The sequence below is a fragment of the Emys orbicularis genome, chromosome 24 (genome assembly GCF_028017835.1).
Source record: "Emys orbicularis isolate rEmyOrb1 chromosome 24, rEmyOrb1.hap1, whole genome shotgun sequence".
In the NCBI taxonomy this organism is placed as follows: domain Eukaryota; kingdom Metazoa; phylum Chordata; order Testudines; family Emydidae; genus Emys; species Emys orbicularis.
This window is the reverse complement of record NC_088706.1, coordinates 12,274,737-12,302,161: the sequence shown is the minus strand read 5'-3', so window position 1 is coordinate 12,302,161 and position 27,425 is coordinate 12,274,737. Positions and strand designations below refer to the sequence as shown.

At 58.4% G+C, this 27,425-nt stretch overlaps 1 protein-coding gene across 1 annotated transcript; it reads right to left on the bottom strand.

The window, feature by feature from the left end:
- Positions 1-242: 242 nt before the first annotated feature.
- On the bottom strand, positions 243-27,338 carry MIDN (midnolin). Its single transcript, XM_065422121.1, has 8 exons — positions 27,146-27,338; positions 26,767-26,992; positions 25,185-25,272; positions 24,836-24,898; positions 12,729-13,121; positions 11,250-11,382; positions 10,457-10,750; positions 243-505 (listed from the first exon to the last, which is right to left on the bottom strand). Exons 2-8 carry the CDS (start codon positions 26,982-26,984, stop codon positions 243-245), a joined length of 1,452 nt encoding a protein of 483 aa, XP_065278193.1. The 5' UTR covers positions 26,985-26,992; positions 27,146-27,338.
- Between the last annotated feature and the right edge of the window lie 87 nt (positions 27,339-27,425).

Below are 27,425 nucleotides of genomic sequence, written 5' to 3'. Positions count from 1 at the left end.
CCCTTCCCCACCCCATCCCCTTCCCTCTGAAAAATAAACCAGGAACAAACAAACAAACAAAAAAAAATCAAAAATGGGGCAACCCCTCCACACTTTTCCGACAGACGTCGCCCAGGTCCGCCCCAGGCATCCAGCGAATACAGAGGAGATCCGAGCGATGGGACTGAAGAGATGAGAGTCCTGGCTCTCCCCGGCGGGGTCCATCCCACCACAGGCCCTGTTCGTTCATATCAGTCTGGGGTCTATGCTACAACAAATTCTGATTTCAGGTCTGCCTTGACTTCAGGCTTCCACACTGAATCCTCGAAGTCTAGGTCCAGGCTGCCTTCGCTAGACACGCTGCTGTTGCTGTTGGTCCGGCTGGACTTGCGATTTGGCAGCCAGTGGTATGGGGCCCGGGCGTCCCGCCGTGCCTTCCGACGCAGCCTCTTCTGCTGCATCAGCAGCTGCAGGCGCTCCACCTTGCAGCGGGTGGCGCGGTTCTCGGTCTGCCGCAGACGGTCACCTGAAACCAAAGAGCAATCGGGGGGCGTGTGTTAGTTTTATGGGTTCAACATTTGGGTTCTTGCTTACGCTCAGCGCTGTGCAGCACATTACAAAGCCACTGGGGTGGGGGCTCTCCCTTGCTAGCTCAATAGATTATTATCCCCATTTTACAGATGCAGAAGTACCCACCCCGGTTTCAATGGGATTTATGCATGCATCAGCTCATCAGCTGCATAAAGGGGATGGATTCAATGAATAGGGGTATGGAACAGCTTCTGTATGAGGAGAGATTAAGGAGACTGGAACTTTTTGGCTTGGAAAAGAGACGACTGAGGGGGGGGATATGATGGAGGTCTATAAAATCATGACTGGTCGGGAGAAAGTGAATAAGGAAGTGTTACTTCTTCTCATAACACAAGAACTAGGAGTCACCCAATGAAATGACTAGGCAGCAGGTTCAAAAAACAAACAAAAGGAATTATTTCTTCACACAACGCAGAGTCAACCTGTGGAACTCCTTGCCAGAGGATGTTGTGAAGGCCAAGACCATAACAGGGTTCAAAAAGGAACTAGATAAGTTCATGGAGGATAGGTCCATCAATGGCTATTAGCCAGGTGGGGCAGGGATGGTGTCCCTAGCCTCTGTTTGCCAGAAGCTGGGAATGGGTGACAGGGGACGGATCACTGGATGATTACCTGTTCTGTTCATTCCCTCTGGGGCACCTGGCATTGGCCACTGTCGGAAGACAGGATACTGGGCTAGATGGATCTTTGGTCTGTCCCAGTATGGCCACTCTTATGTAACTACTGCCCTTCCGCCCCCTTCGAAAATACCAGCCCAGGAGACATGCCCAAGTGGCAGAGTTGGGAGTGAAAAAGACACCTTGCGACAATCAAGCATCCTGGTTGAGAGCACCGTTCAGCAAAGGCTCTACAAGCACTGCGTGAACCAGTAGGCGAGAATTATCCCCTTATCCACAGATGGGGAAACTGAGGCCCAGAGCGGGAACAATTTAAATACTAGACCTGGCAGAGCACTAAAAGACGTGCTAGAGGGAACAACGTTGCCTTTTTTGATCCAACAGGCCTTTCTAAGTCCCAGCTCCTTGCTCCAACCGCTAGACACCACTCCTCTCCCAGAGCTGGGAACAGAACCCAGGAATCCTGGCTCCCAGTCCCCCTCTTCTACTCCCTGGATCCCACCACCTCCAGCAGTCTAAGGAAAGCTCAAATTCTAGCACCTTTCCTACCAGCAGGATCCCAAAGGAGAGGGAGAAGCTGGACCAGGGGGCAGGAACCGAGATGGCTTAGGGCAGCGACAGTGGTCAGACTCCCGCTGAACTGCCATGCGGCCAGAGGCCGTGCCCCGAGGACGCCCCTGTCTGGCCATCAGGAGCGATCCCGCCCCAGTGCCGAATGCTCGCTAGCTGCCCCACTCCTAACTGAGTTCTCCACACTGTTCAGTCCCTAACCCCCAAATAATTATTTCCCCCCCCCCTCCTGGAGTACAGGCCAGAAAGCTTCATTCCCAGACATGCCCCCAAATTGACACAAATCTCCCCAATTCTCAAGCAGTGTCGTGTTTGTTTTATCGCCATGGAAACAGCCGGGGGTTGGGAGAGGAAACGTACCCCCTCCCATACACACACCCTTCTTCCTTCCTATACTCAAGGATAAATAGAGCATGGTGTGTGGGGGGGGGGAGATGGCTGGGGAAGGAGAGCCATTTTGTTTAGGCCCTTCCAGCTTCCTAGCATTCCCCCCTCTTCCCAATGACCCATGCAAAGCGCACCCAGTTTGAGCCCCAGTCCTGGCCGTACCAGCCCCCCCCCCCAGAATCTCCACTTCAGCCCCCCAGAATGCCACTATCCCCTGCCTCCAAGAGGCAGACAGACAGGAGACCGCACAGCAATGGGGATGCCTGGACTCACAGCCTGGCCTCAGTAGAACGGGGAGGGGGCTATGAAGACACCCTCCTCCCCCAGGCTGGATCCTGCCTCAAAACAGCCTCCAGGGGGTGCTACAGCCAGTGCCCACCCACACAGGAGAAGGCCCCACAGTGGAGGAGCCCTAAGAGGCCGGTATAGAGGCCCCAGAGAGCACGGGGCAGCTCTGGTTCCGGGGAGGAAGGGGTACGGGGTGGAAGGAGTGGGCAAGGACGCTGCCTAGGTGCTCTCCCTGAGAAGGGAGAGATTGTGCCGTTGGCAGAGGTAGGTTTGTTGGGCATTTTAATGGGGGGGGCTCCCCCTTACTGAGCGGAACAGAAGCCACTGGCTGCTTCCCACCCACTCCTCTCCGTCAGGAGCGCAAGCTCTCATCGCCGGGGCGAGCGCGCGCCAGAGAGCGAGCGCCCCGCTTGGTTTAGCAGCAAGTGGGAGGATGAACAATTGCACATTTATAGATATGGGCTTCAGCGCTGGAGAAAGAGGAAAAAAGGATCCCACTCAATAATAAACTTGGCCGTGAAAGCGGCTCTCTCTCCCCACAGTGCCGGGGGAGGGGAAGGAGCTTGCGGCACCAGTGGGAGGGGCGGCGAGGGACAGAGAGGGGAGTAGAACCGATGAGACCCCGAGCTGGGATCGGAACCACACAGGCCGTGAGCGGACAAGGACGGTCATTGGGTATGCGGGGGGGGGGGATGGGACGTACAGAACTGAGACACAGAAAATATGGGTTCCCTGTTTCCTTCATGACAAGGAGGGGAATCAGTTCTCCCTGGTCTCTGTGCCTCGGTTTCCCCCCCATCTGTGAAGCAGGGGTAGCACTCTTCCAGCTCTCGGGGGAGGGGGTGGCTGGGAAGAGGAGAAGGCTGGACATACTGGTGAGGGGCTCTGATACTGGAGCGTTGGGGCCTTGCGAGAGCCTAGAGGCTCCAGAGAGTTAATATTCCTTATTTGTATTGGGGTAGGGCCTAGAGGCCCCAATCCCATGGTGCTAGGCATTACCCAGATACAACAAGGCTCTCCCAGACCCACGGCACATCCAATTGAAAGTCGCCTATCCCAAAACCTAGACCCAAAGCACGCACATGCCTAGACTTCTGTGGGATGGGGGTCCGTGGGTGTGATCCATCCCACTTGGCCCCCCAGCTGATCTCTGTTGCAGGGTCCTGATCCCAGCTCGGCCAAGAACCAGGGTGCACAGGGCAGGGAGATCGCTATGCATGAGAGCCCCAGGGCAGATGGGGAAGGGGGCCTGTAATCAGCTCCCCTCAGCTAAAGCCACACCAAAGCCTCTCCCCTGCAGCTACAGCTGAGCCACCCCCTCCCCACTGGCGGCAGCTCTTGCCAGAGCCCTCCCACCAGAGATCCCCTCAGCGCTCTTCCCCCCCCCCCAACACCCCCGTCACCGAGACCCTCTCCAAATGCGATTGATGCCTCAAGCCCCCTTGCTGTCCATGGCTGCATCAGTGGGCGGAAAGGCATGCATGGCATGCACAGCCCAGAGAGCAAAGCCCTGTTAGCGAGCCTTAAATATTTAGGATCCCCTCCAGGGGGAAAGGGGGGGGGGGGGGGGAGAAAGAGAAGAAAAAAAAATTTCCCTACAGAAATACTAGCGCTGTTTGTCTGGAGTGCGAGCCAGCGGGGCGCTGCGGATAGCCGGCTACACACAAGCAACAGTGTTGGTTTGTGTGCCTGCCCTCCCCCCTTCCCTCCGTGAGAGCGCTCTCAGCTACTTCCCCTGCAGCCGAGAGCCAGTCTGGGCCAGATCCGTCCTCACACAGCAGCGCTACTGTTCCCAGGAGCTCGGGACAGCTGGGTACGTGGCCAGGGGTCACCGGGGCTTGGGTGATTGCTCAGAGAGAAATGGAGAACTGCCCCCCCCCCCCACCCCCCAGCTCCTACCCGTGAATATGCCAGCTGCAAACATGTCTGAGCCAGGTTCTAGCACAGGGCAGAAGGGATTTCCAGGGTGAGGGTGTCTATGAACCTTGTTATTAAACCCCCAGGGGAGGAGGCGGGGGAGCATCTATCTCCCCTCTCTCACCCGCTAGAGTTTCACACCCATGCCAGACCCCCCCGCCGGGGCTGAGCAGGCTCTGGAGAAACCCAATTAAAAGGGTCCTAGGCCATGATGCAGCTACCATGCTTTAAAGCCCATTTCAGACTGCATTAAGGACCTTGTCCATCCTGGAGACGTCGCCACGGCGGGAGCGGACAAACGGGTGACTACATGTTAAATCTGCCCTATCCCCCCCACCAGGTCAGTCAAACACTGTTTCACCTTGTGGTGTAGATGGGACCACTGTCCCTCAGTTGCATGCAGACCCACCCGGACGCCAGTGTGGACAGGTCCTTGGAAGCCAGCTCAGCCACAAAGTAGGGCTGCCACTTCCGAGACACAGAAAACCCAGCCCCCCCCAGGGCCCCCCCCCCCCCCCAATGTCCTCCACCCCACTCCTTAGCTGGCGAGCCCCGGGTCTGTCCCACTTCCCGGGCATGGTGGTGCCGAGAGGAGCCGCCGGGGTTGGGCAGGTTGATGGCCGTGCTCCCAGTCACGTGACGTGCAAAGCCGCGGCAAGGTGGCTGGGTGGCCGCGCAGCGCGCAGGCACCGTGAGCCCCAAACGAGACAGAAATCCAGCCCATTCAATCTTTCCACCAGCAACAGCAGTGCAAAAGCAGCTGGGGGGGGGGGGGGGGGGAGGGGAAAAGAGACTGGGCAGCCCTGAGTCCTTCAACAGCAGCCATGTTTCAAGATGGCTGCCCTGGCCTAGTTCCCATCCCACCGGGCCTCGCTCAGGCTCTCTGGGAGCACTCGCACGCGACTTTCGGGCCCCAGCGAGCTCTTGTTTGCATTGGCTGAGAGGCGAAGACCTAGTGGGCGGGGGGGAAGGGAGTGGGGGGGAAGACGACGCAAAGAATTACATTTGAACAGCACAACACCACGCGGCCCCCGCCCAGGCCTTTGGAAACGTGAGTGACTCCAGTTTCAGTTCTTTTCTCTAAGCAAATTGTTGCAGAGAAGGAACCTCGGGGCGGCCTGGAGGTCCCGGCTCCCTTCCTGCTTTGAGCGGTGCAGGTGTATGAAGCCGAGCGACTGCTTGGGGGGGGGGGGGGGGGGGGAGGAGAAGGAAAAAAGAGATGCTAGCTTCCACGCCTGAGCGAGTGCATCTCAGACACACCCTATCCGCCGAGCCCCTCCTTCTCCACCCAGCACCCTGTCCTGCCCCAGTTTCAAACCCGTACTGGGAAGAGGAGGAGGGGCACTGCCCCCCCAACACAGATCATCTCCAGCTGAGAACCAGCTCTAACCATTCATGAGGCTTTGCAATTGGGGGGGGGGGGGGGGGAAGAGGGCTAAAGGGGGTCCCAGGTTCAATAGCATCCTCAACCCGTGGATAACGATGGAGGATGAATGAAATGGGGACTTGGGTCCCCCTCCCCCCACAATCACACGCAGAGTTTAAGCAGCACAGATGGGGGGGGGGGGGGAAGGGCTGGAAGCAAGGTGTGTAATGCTATTTCAAAACAAATCAGTGAAAGGCACACGACCCCCCCCCCCAAACCCTAGGAACGGGGTGGGGGTGGGGGGTGAGCCAGAGTCCGCTGCCTGCAGGGCTCAGGCACATTTCCAGCCCCTGGAGCAGGCCTTTGTTGTTGCCTCTATCCCCCCCCCCCCCCTTCTTCTCTTCTCTCCCTCCCCCTCAGTTCCTTTTCTGTAGCGCCCACCTCCCTACGCGGGAGCCAACTGAACAAACAGAGCGGGGAAGGATGGAATGCAGCTTCCCCCCCCCCCCCCCCAGGCCGCTCTGGGGGGGGGTCGAGCCCAGCGAGGGGGGCTTGAAAGGACTTAGAGAGGCTGGGGGGGGGGGGGGGGAAGCAGCATTGCTCTGAGCAGAGGAGGGGAGCTTACCCAGAGAGGGGGGAAATGGGAACCTAGGAAGGGCTGGAGCCGGAGGCAGCCTGCAGCAGTGACCTTGGGAAGGCAGGATGGAGGGGAAAGGGAAGGAGAATGGAGAGAGGTGGAGCGAGATCATTTGAGGATAACCCGCGCCCCCCCCCCCCCCCCCCCGGTCCTCACAAGCAGAGAGACACCCCGAATCCTTCCCCGGCCCCAGGGCAACCAGCAACCAGCAGCTGGGCAGCTCGGAAGCTGGTTGGTTGCCACGTCTCGTTTCTCTCTCCCCTGCCAAGAGACGCTTCCCTACGAGGGAGGGCAGCTGCCCGGCTCACATGCCAGTGACGTCCCTGGGCGCAAGAATCCTGCTAAGCCCTGTTCGGCGGCTCCGGCGTCATGAAAGGAAGAACAAGGAGGGGGCGGGAAGGAAAGAAATTAACTTTCTGGGGATGGGAGGGGGCAGCGCAGGGCCCAAAGCTCAAGGTGAATAAAGAGCTGCTCCCTGCAGATAAGTGGAGGCCTCCTACACGCATACCCCAGCCGAGCCCTGCCATGGGAACGGGCGGGCGGGGTGGAGACAGGGCCCTGCCTTACCAGCAGCATACACAGCCTCTTACTGACGCTCTGCCCTTGGAGGGACCTCAAAGCCCTTGGCTGGCAGCACCTGGGTTTAGCTGCAGGAGCTGCCCCACCCCCACCCATGTGTGATGTCAGGAAACCATCCCATACCATGGGGAAACTGAGGCACAGAGAGGGCAAGCCACTTGGCCAATGTAAGCCATCAGCGAAGCTGGGACTGGAACCCAGGAGTCCTGACTCCCAGTCCCCTGCTCTAACCACTAGACCCCACTGCCTCCCCCTCCCCCAGGCCTACACACAGGTGCCTGAACAGACTGTGCCAATGGCTGGTCTGTGCCACCTCTGCAGAAGCTCATGAGCCTTGCAGCTGCCAAACTGGATCAGGGCTGGGGGCACACGTCTGACTTCTAGGACCCTGCGTAACCTAGGGCTGGCCCCAGCTCGGGAAGTGGCGATGGCAAATTGAAAAAGTCCTCTCCAGGCAGATGTCTGGCTGGAGTCCACCTAGGAGCACCCCAAAGCTTGGCACCCGGACAGAGGGCTCTGCCCCCAGCTGGGAAAGGGCCCAGGGCGAGGGGTGGGAAGTATATTTTCAAGTCTGCCAGGAAGAGAAAGCAGGATTGTTTTGTGTTGACCCCACACCCTCCCCCCAGCTTCTATTTCTGCAGCATGTCCCCAGCCTACAGCTTCCTCTGGGCCAGGCCAAAAATGCCAAACCAGAGGCCAAGTGCTTTCTTCCCCACCCCTCCCCAACCAGCCTCCCTGGCTCTGAATGGGGCCCTTTGTCTCGCCCTGGATTTAGACAGCAAGTGGAGAAGGTGGGGGTGCGTGTGGCGCTGCATTGTAGCCGGAACAGAGGCAGAGCAGCAGGGGACAGACAGGAGAGATAGGAGGGAAAGAAGGAAGGGGGAGGAGATGGTGGCCCGCTGAATGAGATCAGGAGGAAGGGATAAAATCTTTCTGCACCAGGAATTGCTAGGGGTGGGTGGGTGCAGAGTCACCCCCATTCCAGGAGTCCTCCAAAACCCGCGCACACCCCAGACCAAGTTACCCATTGGTGTAATGCCACCAATTCGAATGGAGTCACTCCGCTGGCACAGAACACAATTCAATGACCATATAGAAGATAAAAACGGCCCGACAATTCGGAGAAACGTTCAGCCAGCGGCCACAACCGGGGGTAGCGCGCGGTTCCCCCATTTTAAGCACCTGAGTAAGTGGGGCAAAAGTTTCCCAAAGGAATTAAGTGCCCCCAGTATGTGGAACAGTCCTGAATGTCACCAACTGTGCCAAAGAGTGTCGGAGACCTACAATGGGACATGCGCACGCACACACACGTGTTCCTCCAGAACCATGCCACCAAGCCTCAAGGTCACACCAATGAACACCAACTTATATAGTTCACAGCTGGCCTGATCAGCCTTAGGACCCCTCCCCCTTTAACGGGTGCTGTACAAAAACACACAGGTGTGCGCAGCCCCTGCCCCTAAAAGCTTACACAATCCTTAGCCAAGATTCTCACAAGTAACTAGCGATTTTTGGGGTGTCCTTCTGACTGGAGACACCTAGTGGCTAGGGCACAACAGTGGGACTCAGGAGACCCGGGTTCTGTTCCTCTGCCCCGGCCCTGCTGGGTAACCTTGGGCAAGACTCTGTGCCTCAGTTTCCCCCATCTGTGAAGGGTCGGGGGGGAGATCATAAAACTGACATCCTTTGTCAGGCGCTCTGAGATCTATGGATGAAAACTGCCAGGCAGTATAATAGAGGGGCCCGATATGCCAAGGGTACTTTTTGAAGATCAGATCATGTTGGGCTCCCAAAATTCACCAGTGAAAATCTTGACTCTTGATTTTAAGTCTTAGGTTTTAATTTGATTTGATTTTTAATGCCAGGACTCGTTTCCCCCTCCCCCTGAGTCCAATTCACCAAACAGGAAACAAAATTGACTGTCTCTTCTTAAAGGTGCCAAATTATGTCACTGGAAGAACTCAGTTTGAGTAACCAGCCAGCTACAGCCCCTGCCCATTGAATGGGGCAACGCAAGCCATGTGGTAACTCACTGCGCACACATACCCCCCTAGTGGGGTTGGAGGGGGAAGGTAAACACGCAGATAAGAAACAGGTAATAGGTTTGCAAATTCCCCAGGGATCCACTGAGCGCCTTAACTGCACTGATGAGATGCAAATTGGGAGCCAAGAGATTTTAAAAAAAAAAAAAAAAAAAAAAAAAAAAGGAGAGAAACTTGCACATTAAATGCATAGCCCCCAGCTTGCCCATTGGAGGGGGAGAGCATTGATACCGGGTCCCTCCAACGGAGCGATTATGCATCACTCCAAATCAGTGTCTAGCCAGGAAAGCATAGGCACAACAGTACATTTTAATATGCAAATCCTAAGCAGAGGACCTAAAGAGAATAGCACCGCAGAAGCAAAGCACTGATGCGCACTGTAAGATTGTCAGGGCAGGGACCTTGCATTTCTATAGGGCCAGATCCTCACGGTGATTTTGGCCCCTAGCTCCCACTGAAATCAAGGAATCAGGAACCTAAACACCTTTGAGCCCGTGGGCTATTGTGCGTAGCACACTGTGTAAACAGAGCACCCCATCACACCTGTCAATCAACACCCTCAGTTGGTTTAATTATTCTGCTGTTAGCCTTCTGCAGTCCTTACAGAGGGGGGTCCTAGGCCAAGAGGCTTTTGGAACAAGATGGCAAAGGGCCATTCATTAAAATAAATAAATAGGCAAACAAACAGGCTCACTTCACTCTGCAGCATAGGGTGCAGTCTGAGCGCAGGCAGCGTTAACCCCAGCACTTCTAGCCAAGGGTTGCAACCAGAACCAGGCCCAATCTCTCTGCCTTCTTTCGGCGAAGGGTAAATCATGGTACTTGGGAACCCGGAATTAACACATGGCTTTTCACCCTCCCCCTCCGCTGCCCCCCCACCCTTCCCCGCCAGTTGGCTGGAAGCCCCATCAGGACAGTTACAGAACAAAGAGGCAGACGGAACCGGATACGCAGAGGAAGTGAATCGGAGCAAGCAAATCCCAGCTAGAGACCCAGCCTCCTTCCTTCCCACCCCATCACCCACACTTCCTCTGTCGTCAGCAGGGGCCCCGCAGTCCACCAAGGACCTGGGGATGGGGGAAAGAGATGCACAAGCCCCCGCCCCCCGCCCCCCCCCCCCGGCCCTTTCCCTCTGAGCTCGGCACTGGCCTATCCCAGCTAAGATGAACAGCAGAACCAGCCTCCTGCCTCTGATGGCCTTTAACTTTCACTCGGCTGGACCTCCAGCCGCACACCACTGAAGAAAAAAAAAAAACAAAAAAACACACAATGGGCTGCCAGGACCCAGCCAGCACTCTCAGCATCACGCAGGCCCAGTCCAGCCCAGTTGCCGTGGGCACATCACAGCTTCCCTAACGACGAGGCCTGGGGCGAGCTGCAAAGCCACAGCTCAGCCAACAGGGACAAGCAAATCCAGCCACAGCGGGAGGCCTACGCTAGGCCACAGGGCCACGTGGGGGGGCAGTCATGGGGCAGGACTCACCACTGGGCTTGCACATCCGGATTTGGCTCTGGCACTGGACCACGGAGTGCAGGGGCTGTGAGGCCACGGCGGTCGCGGACGTCAGCTTCTCTGAGGTAGTTTTGCTGGCGGGATCCGGGGAGGGCGGGGGCGAGGAGGGGGCGCACTGCGTCTGACACCGCAGCTGCGTCAGGGACTGAGGCATGCCCTGGTAGTGCCGCGTGGCGCTCAGGAGGTCATTGAGGATCTGAAGGATGGTGCCGATGTCACGCCGGGGCCGCCCGCTGCTGTCCTGGCAGTTGGGGTGCAAAGTGCCTGCAGGGGAGAAGAGGCGGGGGGACACGTCATGCCATGCTGCCTGTAGGGGCAGTAGCTGAGCCCAACCCTTGGCACACTCTGTGCCACCCCTCAGGGGCTCCCCATAAGCATCTGTGTGTCCCACCCATGGCCCCAGAACACAGTGCAGGGCCCTGGGGCGGGTCGGGGGGGGGGGGGGGGGGGTTGTCGATGCACTGAATCTCCCAGGAAGGCTGGCAGCCAAAGCTGGCATGAGCCCCCATCCCAGGCAGGATGCTGAGGTAGGAAGAGACCCATCAAACTCAGCTCTCATTGGCCACCAAAAGTTGCCCTCACCATGCCAACCAACCTGGGCCCTGGTCCAGCCCTGGTTCTCCCCTCCCCATTGTTCTGCACAAGCAGCGTGAAAAGAGAGTCTCCAATTCCCCAGCCACGCGCACCGGCGCTCGCCCATGGCGTCACACCAGCACTGGTGAGAGGAGAGTCGGGCCCACAGTCCCCTGGGCTCTCAACGTACCAGAGAAGGTCCCTGAGAAGACCCCAGGAGCGTGGTTAACGAAGCTCTCTATGACTGCACCAGGTTTGCGGGATCGGCTTGTTGGGGCTGGGTTGCTGCTGGCAGAATTGTTACTCCGAGCGCTACAGTCCACCTGGCAAGCGGCAAGAAAGAGAGACACTTATTAGCCATTAGAAACAGACACCAATGGGCCAGAAGGCTCCCGCTAACCCGCAGCCACAGGGGCAGACCCCTAGCTCGATGGGTGGCTGGGGGAAAAAGTCCCACATCCAAACTTTCCCAGGGTTACAATCTTATTTCCTCGGCCAGCATAAGGCGTGAGGTTTTTTCCCCTCAACCTTTTGGGACAAGGCAGTACCCACACCCAAGCAGGGCGATCCCATAATCATCACCGTCCCTAGCTCTTAAGTAGTGCTTTTCACCCACAGATCTCAAAGCACTTTACAAAGGAGGGCAGCGTCATTATCCCCATTTTACCGATGGGGAAACTGAGGCACAGGGCAGTGAAGCAACTTGTTCACCCAGCAGGCCAGAGCCAGGAACAGAACCCAGGTCTTCTGCATGCCGGTCCAGTGCTATTTAGGCCATGCAGTCACAGGGCACTTCCAAAAGCAACACCTGAAATCAGCCAGATTTCAAACCCGCCATCGGCCGAGCCCCGTTCACAGTGAAGAAAAGGATTTAGAGGGCATCTTCAATGCTACCATCTGCCTTACATTTGGGTCTTGAGCCTCCAAGACCCATGAACCCATTCGGACCAAGGAACCTACTCTAGGAAGGGAGCATGGTCTAGTGGTTAGGGCACGAGAAGACCTGGGCTGTACTCCCAGCTCTGCTGCGAAACCTTGAGTGATTCGCTTTCCCCTATCTGTGCCTCAGTTTACCCATCTGTGAAATGGGGATAATGTGTCTGCCTGCCTTTGGGAAGTACTTGGCAATGAAAGATGCCAGCCAAGGATTGTGATTAGTCTGATAAGCAATGATCCTATTTTGAGACCGGAGGGTTGCTGGATATTTCTTCCCATGGCAGGCTGGGGTTTTCCTTGGACTATAAGCATTTTGCAGTCAAAGCACAAGAGGCAGTACACAGACCAGCCTGGATAGCTTCTCTCTCAGAGGGAAACCCTCTCCCCCACCACCCCTGCCAAAATCTAGAGCAGATCTTTGCCTTACGCTTTGCAATAAAAAAAAAATAAGAACACTATGCCCTTTTCTGGCACCATTTGCCTCAGGATCTCACAGCATTTGGAAAAAATGTAGCAAGGCCTCACAACACCCTCATTTTATAGATGGGGAAACTGAGGCATGAAGTGGGGCTGTAACCTGTCAGTGGAAGGAGTGGATATAGACAAGGCCTTGTTCTAACCACTAGAGAACAGTCACCTTCCAGAGCCAGGAATAGAACCCAGGAGTCCTGAGGCCCAGCTCCCCCCTTTTCTCTCCCCACCTGAGAGACTTATTTTTTAAAGCCAGACTCACCTCTGAGCAGGAGGAGACGACGCTGCTGTTAACCGTTTGCGTGCTGGCCCCATGCGACCGGAACATCCCGGCTGTGACGGGGGCGGGGTGGGCGGCGTTACAGTACATGGGTGTGGCCTGTGCTGAGGGGGCGGGGCTGGGGGCAGGGCTCTGCTGGCAGGTGGGCACCACGGGGATGCGGGCGAAGTTGGAGCTGGTCCCTCCGTGCAGCGTCCTGCACTGGGGGGTGGGGCCGGCCGCTGCCCCGGGCTCCCCCCGGCTAGTGATGACATGCCGATGCTGGAGCTGCCCCCCACTCTGCTGAGCTGCCAGCTGGAGCTGCACGAACATCATGTGGTCGCCGACCCGCAGGGCCAGCGTCAGCGGGGACCTTCCTGACAGGAAGTCATTGACCTGAGAAGAGAAGAGGAGTTCGGGTCACCGTCTCGATCATGGCGCAGCAGCACTTGGGTGAGGTGGGGGCACCAGCAAAGTCCGGCCCACGGCAAAGGGGAAGCAGAACCGTTCCCGGTGCCACCGGTTCTGAGATACGGGGGCGAGGAACAGGACTGGACAGCTCAGGGCTGGTTTGACTTTGCCAAGTGGCGCTGCCTTCTCCCCACTGCCCAGCTATGCCCTTCTGGCCCCCCGACCCAATGAGGGAACAGGAGTCCTCCTGGAGGGGGGCACCCGTGGGCTCCCCATGAGCTGACCCCAAGCAGACTGATCACAGGACTTGGGGCGGGGGGGGGGGGGGGCGCGATTTGAAAGGCTGCTTTGATCATTTAGGGGTGGGGAGCTGTAGGTGTGCTTCTGGGGTAGGTACTTGGCCCAGAAGCCATATCTCCCCCCACACACACATGCCGTCTGTATCCCACTCTCCCCCCACCATTATCTCACCACCCCCCCACCCACGTGAGCTCTCTCTCTGCCCCCTCTCCCAGTCCATCTACAGAAGGGCCACGCTCCCTGCAGCATGGCGATGGGCTTGGAAGGAGCCCGCTGCCATCCCAGAGACACATGGGCATCAGCACCCACGACTGAGCAGAAGCAGGAAAGGGGGAGCGTGCCAAGAGCCCAGCAAGGTGGGGCACGTCGGGGCTAAAACTGAGAAGCCGGGCCTTTTAGAAGAGGCACCCCTTGCTCCTTGGGAGTCCCTAGCTGCAAGCTCCTCCCAGATCCCCAGAACCCCAGCAGGACACCAGGGGCAGGGTGTGACCCTGATGGGTTAAAGCTCAAGGCCCGCAGGACTCGCCTGCCACGTCTTGTTCCCACGTGACCCGTGGTGCCAGGGGAGCAAACTGACGGAGGCGGCTTTTACAAAAAAAACAGGGGAGGGTCGCCACCCCACCCTGGTGATAAACCTGCCCGCACAGCCGCTCCCCGCAGTGCACAGGAGGAGATTAACCAGAGCTGGGCGTGGGCCCCCCCCCCCAGCGGGACAAGGTCCAGCGGCGGGGGCTGGAATCCACCCTCTGACACACTCTTTATGGCTGTTCCTGCAGACGCTTTCTGCTCACCCCCACCCCAGTGACACACGCACCCCTGTTCATTTGCACAGCTGCGCATTTGCATTTCCCTATAGCCTGAAAGAGGCTTCTCTTCCCCAGCTAGTCTAGCATCTGCCAAGCCTGCTGCACCTGAGACAGTGGCAGGGGACGGAGACACAGCAGATAGTCACACAGGATGCCAAAAAAAAGTCACCTGACTCCCTCTTTTCCAAGGAGGTCACAGCCATTGCTGGGGATTCACCCCCATTTTCCCTGCTCCTCGCCCCATCTGGATCAATAGCAGACCGCCCAGGCGCTGTAATAGGACTCCCACTACAAAGCACTGCTACGTAAGGGCTACACCCCTCCAGCCCAAGGGGCTAAGCCCACTTCTTTCTTGGCTAGGACTTGGGGCCAGTTCCTCAGCGGACTACTTGCCCTGTTCAAGAACTGGGTAAACCCCGTTTCTGGGCATGGAGGCCCATCTCACACCCCCGCGAAACAAAGGCAGATGACATGTCTGATCTTTAAAAGGGGAAAGGAAACATCTGGGTCTCCCATCCTACAGAGACTCTAATGTGAGACACCCAGGGCTGGACTTTCTTCCAGAGACGCTCAGCACCCACAAGCCCAACCTATGTCAACGTGAGCTGCCGGGACCCAACTCTGGGGGCCCAGAAACAGACACCCAGACAATTCAGTGGCCATTTCGGAGTTAGATCTTTGGGTCCCAGGGCTGCACGGGAGCCAAATCCCTGCACAGTGACTCAGTCCAGGGGAAAGCAGCCACAGAAGGATTGCAAAGAACCACCCACTGAACTATCTGCAAGAGTCCTGGAGAGCTTGTTGGGATTTCAGAGCATCCCTGGGGGATGCTGGGAAGAGGGGAATTCCCCCAACAGCTGGAGATCTCCAGCGGGACCTTTAACCAGGAAGACTGAGCCCAGGGGGAAAACCCACTGTGGATTTCACGCTCAGCACAAAGATACGCCACCTTGCCCCAGCTCTGTCCAATCTCCCGCTAGCTGGGCTCTCATTAACTGGCAGGCTCACGAGCAGGACCAAGGAACTGGGGAAATCCAAGCTGTCCATGTATCAAACCGCACCCCGCGCCTCACAGCACTTGGGTGTATGGACACCCTCAACAAGGTCCGGCAGTTCAGGACGGGTGCTCCCCATCTGCCACACTGCCTTGTGACATATTCCCCACCCCAATCAGCAAGGCTGCAGGGAGAGGAGGGGCCTCCGGGGTTTGAGCTGGGGGGTGAGAGGAAGAAGTCAGCACTTGGGAGGGGGGGGAAGAGGGAAACACACAGCTGCTGAATCCTCCGACCATTCACCAGGGGGAAGGCGCGGCCGGAGAAATTAATCTCCCTAGTCGCTGATCAGATCCCATGGATTCAGGTGACCAGGAAGGGGAGGAAAGAGAGAGGGGGGGGGGGGGGGGGGAGAGAGGCTGGGGGGGGTGTCACTGAGTGTATATCACCACAGAGCCCCCGTATACCACCCCGAGTCGACGGCGGGTTTGAGCCGAGCGAGCGCCTTGGGGGGGCCGTTGTGGTGGCATGAGAAGGGAGGCTGGCTATCCAGGCCCAGCTGGGCAGGGAGTCCCCCCTGCCCCCCAGGGGTAAAGTCACTTCACCGACAGGATCTGTGCTGAAGGGGGTTCTCCCGAAGCCCCCGCAGCCCAGCCAGCTCACACGCTCTGCCCACCCAGCAGCCGTCACCCATGAGCCGTTAGTCACCCTTTCGCAGCTCCCCCTACACGCACCCCTGACCTTTCTGCAGCCAAGACCATCAGCGCTGTGTGTCACTCGCTGAGGGCGACCACAGAGCGCCTTCTACGGGAGCCCCCACCCCCCAACCCTGTATCACGCACTGTGCGAGGAAGGGGGAAGAGACTCACGCCCCCATCCCCGCCCGTGCAGACCCCACAACAGAGGTTACCATGGCCCAAGGCAGCTGCCAACGCAGCCGCCAGGAACCCACCCCGTGCCAAGGGAGCGTGGGTGCCCGGGCCACCTGCAGCTCAGACAGGCAGGGAAACCACATAGAGAGGGCAGGGAGGGGGGCCAGGGGCCAGTCTGAAGGGCTGTGCCGCCGGCCCCCAGCTCCTGCAATACCCACAGCTCCGCTGCCTGGCACTAGAAGTGAAGGGATGGGGGAGGCCTGGCCTTAGAGCCTTCCCCTGGGCATGGGGCACTTCTGCCCCCCAGGAGCAGAGCCGCCAAGTCACGTAGAGCAAGGCAGGGTGAAGCAGCCCCCAGCCAGGTGTGTGCGTGGCCAGGGACTGGCCGAGGGGGGAGGGCAGCAACTCAGGAAGGCGACTAGAGGACTGTGAGGGGGCAGGCGAGGACACGTGCACCCCCAGCGCAGTGCTCCGGGGGCGGGCGAGCCCCTCTGCAGCATGACTCAAGCAGCAAGTGCAAAGGCCACCAAGAGGCAGAGAGCCTCAACGCCCCCCCCCCCAACACCTACAATGGGGGGAGGGGGAGGGGAGAGGAGTCAGTCACACTCCCCCCGCCCCCCCCCCCCCCCAAAACCCACAAGCTCAGAGTGGCAGGTGATGGAGCAGCTGGGAGGGGAGAGGAGCAGGGAACTCCTAAAAAAGCACGGGATGCCCAAATCATAGGGAGGTTTGGGGGGGGGGGGGGGGGGAAGAGAGAACATAGCCTGCTGGAAAAACCCCTCCCCATGCCCCCCCAACAGCACCTCCCCCCCCACTCATTACTCATTCTAGGAAGTGCCTGGCAGCGTAAATCACCCGCCATCTGCTCTGGGGAAAGGCGGGGGGAATATTAAAGGCCCAGCTCGAGGTGCCGGCTCAGTGCTGCCCCAGGGCCCCCCAGCCCACACCCCTCCCCCCCACTGCCACTTAGCATTCCACCTGCCAGGCGGGTCGGCTTTAACCCTCGCCAGGCGGGGAGGGGGGTGTGCTATTCCTCCAGCCTCCTATCCAGCTCGCCCCTTTGTCCCCGCTCTCAGAAGCAGGGGATCCCAGCTACCTCGGACCCTTCCTGCCAGCAAACTGCAGCCGATTTCTCTACCACCCCACCCCATGAGCTCCCTTAGGGCTCTGGGGGTGTACGGCCATGCCTCTGCCCCCCACCCCCACCCCGCTGAGTCCAGCAGTCAGGGGGGACAGGGCAGACACACACCAAGCAATCCTGGTTGTGGGGAGGAGGCCAGGCCATGCTGATGTTTAGTCACATACACCCCCTAGTGGGAAGGACACCCCAGCAGGGATCAGTCACGGGTGCACCCCGCTCACCCCTAGTGCAGAGGGAGGGGTGGCTTTTCAATCGGCAGCAGCCCAACACTGGGTGAGGGACCGGGCAGGATCGGCCCCTCTGCTTCTTGGCTGAGGAGGGTCCTGGGAAGGGAGGGGAGGATTCGTGAACAAACACTTCGCTCCCTGCCTTTGCTTGGCAAAGATAAATATTTGTCTAAGCTGGGTGGCGCTGGGCTGTAAGCGCCTGAGATGCAGACAGATCCTCCTGCCCTCAGCCTGCCAAACGGGGTGCAATCCATGCACCCCCACAGAACAGAAGGGAGGCCTCTGTTCTCAGCTGTGCACCCAGCCAGCCCGGCTGTCTGCAGCTACCCCCGTGCCCAGCACCAATCTCCTCTGGCCGGGGTAGCGCCACCCCCCGCGCTAGCTTGTCCAGCAGCGGGGACTCCCCCTACACCCGCTTCTCCCCGGCCCCAGCGATCGCTTCGGCCTCATACCAGGATCCCACCCTCCCCCCCCGCCCCAATCCAAGAGAGACGCTGAGTTCTGAGAAGCCGTGGGAAAAGCAGCTTAAAAATAACAGCGAACCCCCGAGCGCGTCAGATGGAGGCCGCAGAGGAAGAGGTGGGCGTGAAAGAGATGCTGCAACTTCGGCCATCGAGGTTACAGCTGGGGGGAGGGAACACTCCTCCGTCCTGGTGATGGCCCAGGGAGGAGATGTGTGCGCCCACCTACCCTGCTCAGAGCCCTGGATGGGGGGGGGGGGGGGGGAAGAAGGGAAGGACCCCCCCAATCTAATCCCAGCCTCTGTGGCTCTCATGTTCCTGTGTGCCTCAGTTTCTCCATCTGTAAAGGGGTGGAGGGAAAACTCAGTGCACCCCGACACGGGGAGGCAGGGGGGATTGGACTCCCCAATGCACATGCACCCGATAAACCCACAGCCCCAGCGAGCGCCTCATGCACACTCCCAGAGAGAGGGGCCAGCTAAGCCCTTTTCTACCAGCAGAGTCCCCTCCTACGCCCGCCAGTCACGATTCCCCTCCCTCCAGCCACAAAAGATTCCCCTCAATCAAAGGCCCAGCAGTCACGACTCCCAGCCCTCCCCCCCTCCCCATTGAGCATCCAGCCATTCAAACACACGGAGCTCGCCCCCGCCAGCTGAACAAAGGGTCTCCAGTGCGGGAGCATCACTGCCCAGGAGAGAGGCACCTCGAGAGGGTGTGGGGCACCCCAGAATCCCCTCCACCCCCCTTCTCGTCTCAATGGAGACTGCTCCCTTGTTCTCCGGGAGCGGGGAGGGGAAAGATGGGAGATTAACATACGGAGAAAAGCCTGGCTCCCCAGATGGGAGGGGGCTCAGAGAGCCTTCCCCCACCCCCACACAGCTTCCTCACTCACCCCTAAAGAAACACACTGCTGGGTATCAGCCCCACAGCACGCTGGCCTTCCCCCTCCCCACCCTCTGCTGATCATCCTTTACCAGCTCAGGTGCAAAGAAAGCGGGTGGAAGGGAGCAGTCAATTCCTTCCACCAGGCAAAATATTGACCATTTCCAGCATGTACAGGGTGGGCCAGACTTTGGGGCTAAATCAGAGGGACTCAGAAAGTGGGGTTCATTTCCCCCTCCTCCAAGCTGAGCACAGTTTTGGCCTTGCTCTCTCAGAGACCTGAAAGCCGTTTACAACCATGATCTTGTGAAACCTCATGAACATCCTATTCCAGGTACTGTCCCCATCGCATGGGGGAGGAAGCCAAGGTGCAGAGAGAGAGAGAGAGCAGGACTCCCCTGTGAGTCAGTGGCAGATAATCCAGATGTGCCATCTCCCCTCCACACACACTTACTTCCCACCCAAGCCAAGGATAGAACCCAGGAGTCCTGTCTCCCAGTCATCCCCCCCCCCCCCCCCCCGCCACGCTCTAACCACTAGATCCCACTCACCTCCCCAAGCTGAGGCGGCAACCCAGGAGTCCTGGCTCCCCAGTGTCCTTCCTCCAGCCATTATACAATCCTGCCTCCCTCTTAAACCAGTCACCCCCCACACACACACACACACACTCTCAGTGACAGTCCCCAAGTCTCTCTAGACTCCTCCAGGTCCCCTTGACGTCAGCAGCCACCCAAGGCTCCCTCTCCTTCCTGGCAGCGAGCCTGACTCACACCTTCCTCCTTGCGCACCCCTTCCTGACCCTTGGCTGTTATTAGCCAAGGAAACTGGAGAGCCTGGAGCGAGTGTGAGCTCACCGCCTGTCGGCTCCCAGCAGCACTAAAAATAATCCCTTCCTCTCCGAGCGCAGGGCCGGGAGTCGGGGGGCTGTTATCCAGCCCTCGGCATCACACACACGCCAGCCGGTTCTTGCAAACGCCAAGGAGGCGGGAGCAGGTTTAACAGAGGTAGCACCGAGATTAGCAGGGAAACAGCTCCAGATTCCAACCCCCCCTCCCGCCCCGCAGGAGACACCCCATCCCCTCTCCCCTGCCCCTGCCCCAGCCCTGCCAGGAAGGGAGTGGAGACAGGCAGCCATTTCACTAGCCCTGCACCAAAACCGATAGCCTCCCATAGCACTCCCTCTCCCCTAGGCTGGCAGCCAGTGCCACCCCATCCCACAACCCAGCCCTATAGCCTGCCCCCCCCCTTTCCATTCAATAACACTGGCCCAATTCCTGAGCCCCGATGGAGGCCATCAAACTAACCCAGGCACTCCCCCCCCCCCCCCCATCCCCCGAGTGGTCCCCCTTGTGAACGCCAGCACACCGGTCCCTCCCGGGCTCGCTAGTTACCGAACCAACCAATCCCCGCCACCAAATGAATGCCCCCTCCGGGTACCCCCACCTTCCGAGCAGGGGCAGGGTGGGATGGCTCCCCTCCCCCACACATTCTTTCAGCCCTTCCCTTCCCTCCCCCCCCCCCCCCCAGAAAGCAGGATGCTCCAACATAAACACATCCCGCCCAGCCGGCCCGCTCCAACGCCCACAGAAGGGATGGAAAAGCTCCCACTGAGTTCACTGGCCATTGGAGCAAGGCCACTGCCTCCTCCCTGTCCAGCCAGCGCCCTGGATGGGGCAATATTCCCCCCCCCCTTCGCCCGCAGGTAGGAGAGGAATGTCCGCACCCAGGACAGGAATGGTTGTGCTAGGTCCCGGGGATCCTGCCAGTTTCCCCCAGGGATTCTGCTGTCCTAGATCCGTTGGGAAGCGAGGGAGGGGCGGGGGAGACGAACCAGCAGCAGGGACCCTGCAGGCTGTTGCCAAGTCCGGGGAGGGAAATCTAATTTACTGTCTCCGAATCCAGCCCCGGAGATACAGGGAGCGCGTCCCTGCTGATTCCCAGAAATGCGGATGACTCACAGAACGCTGCATTCCCTCCTCTCCAAGCGCCTGCCCTGATGTAACCTTTGCTTTCCCCCACCCCCTGCCCAGCAGGGGATGAGAACAGGGTGGGTGCCAGTGGATGGATGGATGGCTGGCTCAGCAGGGAGGCGCCCTGACACCAGCGCAACAGGAGACTGGTACCGGCTGGGAGGGGGCAGGAAATCAGAGCCCTCCCCCCATGTTATTGACAAGACTGTCCTCTGCCCTGGTTACTCAAGAGAATACAGTGCCCTACGCAGGGCAGAGCCCTCTTCCCACAGGGCAGGGCCAGCACCCCACAAAACGCAGGCTTGATGCTACGGGTCAGCCCAGGTCAGACCCGGGGGAGAGAGGCTGATCCAAACCAAGGGGAAGGAAACAGCCTCTGCCCTCCCCCAGAATAGGCTTAACAACCTTCTCTCCAGCTGCACACAGCTGCAGCTGGAACCCTGACACCGGCACTCCACCACGGCCGCTGCTGCTGAGGGATTTTCCATCCAGAGCAAAAAAAAAAAAAAAAAAAGGGGGGGGGGGGGAGGGAGGGTGAAGTACCAAAACACAAAAAACTTCCACCATTGAGAAATAACATTCCTCCCGCCTCAGCCACCTAGTGACCTCAGAAACCGAGCCAGGCCCTGGATCCGCGCCGCTGGGAGGGGCTGCTGGGCCTTCCAATGGGAGCACAGATCCCTACCCTCTCCGGCAGGGTCTGGGATGGTGCCTAGCGCCCCAGAGACACCAGTACCCTCTTCCCCAGTACCGGCAGGCAGGCTCAGCTACGCTGGGGTAGGGTGGGGAAGGTTGCATGCATGGCTGAGGCTGCTGGACAAGGACCAATACCCCTCCACCCCCCGGCAGCTCTGCTGAGCAGGTGGGCAGTCCCCCAGGAAAGGGGCATCATCCGACCCCTTGAACGTGGCAATGAGCTTTGGCAGGAAGTTCACCGGCAGCTACTAGGACATCAGCCGCGCCACGGGAATCCGGCCCCCAGCTTGGGGTAAGCGCCACGCCTCCTGCCCGGTAGTCATTTCCTTAAGGTACCAAGGGGAAGGCTTAGATGGCGTTTTCTCCCACCCACACACACACCCCCCAGAGGAAGTCAGAGCACAGCAGATCTCCCTGCTATTATCAGAGAGCCTTACACAGGCAGAACCAAGGCGAGAAGCATGAATGAGAGGCGTGGTTTCCTGTCCCCGGCCCCCAGGTGCTGGCTGTTCCTCTGTGCTCAGAGAATGCTTCCTGAGGCAGAGATCCTGTCAACAAACCCATGGGGGGGTATGGGGGGGGGGGTGTCACCACTTCCCAGCCTTGGCTTCCCACTCATTTTACTGCAGTAGGGAACAGAGACTAGTGGCATGGGAGGCCTTTTCCGGCTCTAGCTTCAGTCACAGAGGAAGGGGTGGGGGTGCAGCTTCGACTAGAACCTACATTTTGCATCCAAGGCGCATGGGACACAGACTGACCAGGAGAGCCTACACCTCTGCAATTCAGCGCCTCTAAGGAGCTACCTTCTAACCCCCTGGCCCCCCGTCCCACTACCGACACGCCACAAAAGGAGGAATAAACCCTTTTGCTGCAAGGCCTGGAATGCACCAATTCCATCCTGCAGACACAAGCATGGTAATCAAACCCAGCCCTGCTCCGGGCAGGTCGGCCAGCTTCCCTCCCACCCTTTCCTTAAAGCAGCCACCACTCCCCCATTACCATGTTAGCTGGGCGATCATACAAGTTTTCAAGATGAGACAACGCATGCACACACCACGCAGGAGGACCCCACCCCAGCCTCTTTGCTGGCTCTGCCCCTGCCCACCCTCCCGGGGCATGAGACAGCAAGCCCCAGCCAGGAATCTTAGCCCGACCCAGGAGGATTCCTGCCCTCTGCCCCTCCCAGGCCTAGAAAGAGGCATTGTGCGGGGAGATTCCTCAGGGCTCCTACCCAGGCTGCAACCAGAACAGCTCGTCACAGGGAGCGTCTCGCGCCCTGTGTGCACGGCCCCCACCCTGAAAGGAGGGAAGGGGGACAATTCTGAGACCATCCCCGAGGCAGGTGAGGGGTGGGGGAAGGTCTCAACTGATCAGACACCAAACCAAGCTGAGAAACTGGGACCTGAAGCCAGCTCGCCTTCTGCCAGAACACGCCACTGAGCCGCTAGCATTTCACCAATGCCCCACGCCAACCCAGAAAAGCACTCATGCCCAAAAGCCACGTAGGAGACGGGCCTCCGGCCCTTTGCCGGAACCCAGATCCCTGCAGCAGTTCACTGTTGTGAGCCCGGCTAGATTCACAGGGAAGCCACATCCAAGTGCAGGGGGATGGGGTGCTCTGTTGCCCCCCCCGGGGGGGGGAACCCTCCAACCCCAGAAGCACCCAGCTGGCTTTGCAGCAGCTCAGCAAGCAGCGCGTTAAACGGGCCGTACAGAGTCAAGGTCGTCCGCGGGAGGGCCAAGAGCATCCAGGTTGCAAGGTGACTTTGGGGAGAGCCACAGTGCGCGGAGGGGCCTGGTGGCTCTGCCACCCTTCCAGGTGCCCTGTCCTAGAAAAGCACTAGCCACACGACAGCAGAGTCCTGGCAGGCAGGTCTGCAAGGAAGCGCTGCAGCCAGCCTCCCATGTTTTCCCCACCCACTCAGATCCCGAGGAGAGCAGTTAAAAGGTACCAAGCAGGGCATGAGCAGGTGTTTGCACAGCGCTTGGGGGATGGGACGTGGCCCCCAGCACTGCGCTGGTGGCTCAGAATTAAACCAGGGACTTTAAAAGTCTTTTAAAAATAAACTCAAGGGCTCCGGGGAGGAAGGAGAGAGAATTTTTTTTTTTTTTTTAAAGACCAAAAACAAAGAAGCAGGAGCCTGCTCAACTTTAAAGCCAGAGGGAGGTGAAGAGGTGAATTCCACACCCAGCTGCAGTCTGCCGTTTCCTTCCCTCCCCACCTCCCCTCAGACACACATCAGAGGGTCACCCAGCAATGGGAGGGTTTCCTTGAAGCCCAAGCCACGGGTAGAGAAAGAAAGAAAGAAAAAAAAAAAAAAAAAGAAAAAAAAAAACCACACACACCCTCCCCCCCTTTGTCTGATTAGCAACCTCTCGTCTTTGGGAGCACAGGCAGCCAGACGCCAAGTAACTTCACAGTTATCCTAACCCAGCGCCACCCCCGCCCCCTCCCCAGCCATAAGCTCAAGACCATAGTGCAGACATTCGAAAGCTGCTGCGTCTGGTTTTCCTGAAGGGCGGCTCAGGCCCTGGGAGAAGAGCCCCCACCCCCTTGTGATCTGAAGGTGCAAACCTCCAACACAAAGCTGTGTCCTGGTAGGATCCGCATATACGCACACGCCCCCTCCTCCCCCCCCCCCGCCTGATTCTGCAGACACAATAGCAAGAGGCATTCTTCCCTCAAGCAATAAAAGCAACTGTTAGGGTAGGAATCCTGCTTTTGTCTTTAAATTGGGGGAAATGGGGAAATCAGTCCCCAAATACACCCGCTGTGTCGAGAATGGGGACCCCGCAGCGCACCTTGAGGTCAGGACCTTGGCAGAGGCAGCACTGACCTTGACCTAGACCTTTCACCATCCTTTGCCTCAGTTTCCCCTCCCACTCTATTTAGACCAGTGGTTCTCAACCTCTTTACCATTGTGGGCCGCACATGCAGCTCTCTGTGTGTGGTATGTGGGCCACATCCACACAATATATAGATATGACCTGTATGGCCCTGAGGATGTCACGTGGGCCGCAGCTGTGTGCTGATTGGACTGCAGGTTGAGAACCACTGATTTAGACTGAACTCTTCAGGGCACGGACCGTCTCTCCCTAGGTGTGTGTGCAGTGCCTGGCACAGCGGGGCCCTGATTTGGGTCAAGGCCTTTAGGCAGTACGGTAACAAATAATCATCAAATCCCTTCACCACAGACACAGGCCTCTAGGTTTCTCTTTTGCTGAGATCTCTAGCCTTCAGCACATACAGGAAGCTGTGGGGGCGGGGAAGGGGGGGGGGGGGAGGTCAGATACAAGCCCCCTGCAGAGAAATCTTTGTCCAGGTCAATGCACCAATATTTCTGCTTCTCACCTGAGTTTCAGTTAAGCTTTCCAGAGCCTGCATCACTGACTGTTCTGGTCTGGATGCCTGAGACTGAAAGAAAAAATAAAAAAGGGGGTGTGTGTGCATGTGGCTGGGGGGTGGGTGGGTGGATTGCATGTCACTTTCACTATTTATACACCAAGCTACAGAGCAACCAATGAAATATTTAACTTGCTGCCGTTCCCAGCGCCAACCTCCCCCCCCCCCCCAAAGGGTTGTGTCGGAGGAAGTGGCATCCGTTCTGCTGAGCCAGATCACATTCTAGCCCTTTAATAATAGATGAGCAGAGTGTGTGTGTTGGGGGGGGGGGGGGAGGGAATAATAAAAAGCCATTTACCATCAAGCCAGCTTCCACTGTGGGGACAAGCGTCAGTTTGCTTCCTTCCACGACCCCCAAATCCTGCAGCTTTCCAGAACTGAGCCGACTGCAGAAGGGAAAAAGACACGGACAGAGAGAAGGACGTCAGAGCTCCCTGGTATTCAATCAGTAACTGCACATCCAGCAAAAAGGGACGGTTAAAGGAAGGGGGCCTGGTTTGCTTTAGAACCCAACCCATGGCTCCCCTGACTCTGTAGGCCAGGGGGATGCAGGATCAGCGGTGGGGGGTTAATTTACATTTAGCACAATGCCTCCCCCCAGTTATCTTTACCCTCTGAATCTCATTCCAGCCCCTTCCCCCTCAATGCACAATTGTGTCCGTCTCTCTCCCCCTCCAGTTTATTATGTAAACATCCTATCAGAGGGGCAGGAGGCAGGGAATGATACTGCAGTAATCAGTCAAGCAGCCATTGCCACTAACCCGTGCAATGTGTGTGCAGCGGGCTGGGAGACAAGAGGAGGCACTAGCTTTTGTGTCTAACAAAACCTCCCCCCATAGGACAGGCAGGATTCAGATGACTGGGGGTGGGGGCAGGGAGAGGAGGAAATTTTGACTAGTTTTGGGAGGAGGGTAGCATGGGGGTGGGGGTGTGGACACCCGCCCCCTTTTTTTCCTCCAAGCACTGTAATCATAGATGCAAAGGATCTTCCCCCCCACCACACACACACACACACACACACACCCCTCAATTAGACACCCTGCCGGGGTGCTTAATTCACTCAACCCCGCTGCTCAAGGAGGGAGAGCCAATCAAGAGCAAAAGTTCCTTCATTTTAGTCTCGGAGGTTCCTTTCTCTATTTTGGCTACTGTTGGGGGTGGGGTGGGGGGGCTGGAAGGGGTGCGTGAAAAGTATCCCACAGAAAGCCCCCACCCTTTCTGCACCTTAAGCCTTGACCAGTCTTGGATCTGCAACAAACCTGGCTCCTGCTAAACAAAGGACTGTCCCACCTCCCAGCCCTGCCACGCCGGAATTCAACTCTCAAAGAGCCCCCCCCCCCTGCCCTCGCCTGCATTTGGGTTTTGGAAAAGGGGGCGGGGGGGGGGAGCGTCGTGCCGGGAAAAAGCCGCCTCTGGATCCCACCTCGGTTCAACCTTTAGAACAAAGGGCACCGCGCCGCGCACTTACTAGTGACTCAGTGCAACACGGCGCCCCAGCGGGGTGCAGGCAGGATGGGGCCCCGCGCACACACAAAGCCAGGGGAAACTTTTGTGGGATCAAAGCCTACGGAGAGGCTCCATTTTAGGTCCAGATCCCAGCAGCTTCCCCGGGACCCCGGCTCGGCTCAGCCCAGCCGCGCTAGGGGAGCCGACTGGTGGGAGGGACTGGGACCCATCCCGCCTGGTGCAGGAGGTTGAGAAATGGGGCCACACACACACAGGGGCCCCCGGGAGCCGGGGCTTTGCAATAGAGACGAAGAATGAAACCCCTCTACCAGCCACTTTGGTTTCTTTAAAGCGCCACACACACACAGATTGGTGAGCCCCTGAGTTGGGTCCCTTCTGGGGTAGTTTATGGGGGGGGGGGCTGCTAGACCTACCTTTCTTTATGCAAGAGAGCCAGCCTCTCCTTGGGCACTTTGAGCCTCTGGGACAGTCTCCGCTTCAGTCCTTCCACCGTCTCTTCCACGGGGACTGAGAGCTCATAACGGGTCCCGGTGGTGGTGTTGATGTACAGATTCATGGAGGGCTCGTTCGGGATGGCCTCGCAGGCTGGGGCACCCCGGCTGCAGCTCCTGGCGCTGGGCTGCTGGTCCATTCGGTGACCTGGGGGGACGGGCAGGGAGCAGCGGTTGGTGTGGCACGGGGGGAACCAAGGTGGGGGGGTGGACAAAAAAAAGGAAGTGGAAGGGAACAAAGGAGCGACCAGAGCGCCCGGGTCGGCTGCGCGCACACACACACACACGTACACGCACACACCAGCCGGGGTGGGATCGCCTTCCCGAGTCCTCCCTCGCTCCGGTTTAATATCCAAGGGTCACTCCGGATCCGTGGGGTCCTTCCAGGTCTTCCTCGCGCGGGGTTTTAAAGGGGACTTGGTGGGGGAGGGGAGGGGACCAGCTCTCCCTGAAGAACAAGGGAGTTTGCCCCGATTTAACCTCCCTAAAAAAATAGTAATAATAAAACCCCACAAGTCACTCTCTCATAGGGGATTTCCCTTCCCCTTCCCCGGATGCCTCCTGAGGACGCGGATCTCGCC

Bases quoted from the DNA above. Each gene is read 5' to 3' on its own strand.
- MIDN (XM_065422121.1), bottom strand. From the start codon at position 26,984: ATGGACCAGCAGCCCAGCGCCAGGAGCTGCAGCCGGGGTGCCCCAGCC. The intron at 25,273-26,766 runs GTAGGTCTAGCA...TCCCTTCTGCAG, and splicing joins GCTCTCTTGCATAAAGAAAG to TCGGCTCAGTTCTGGAAAGC. The intron at 24,899-25,184 runs GTAAATGGCTTT...TTTTTCTTTCAG, and splicing joins CAGTGGAAGCTGGCTTGATG to TCTCAGGCATCCAGACCAGA.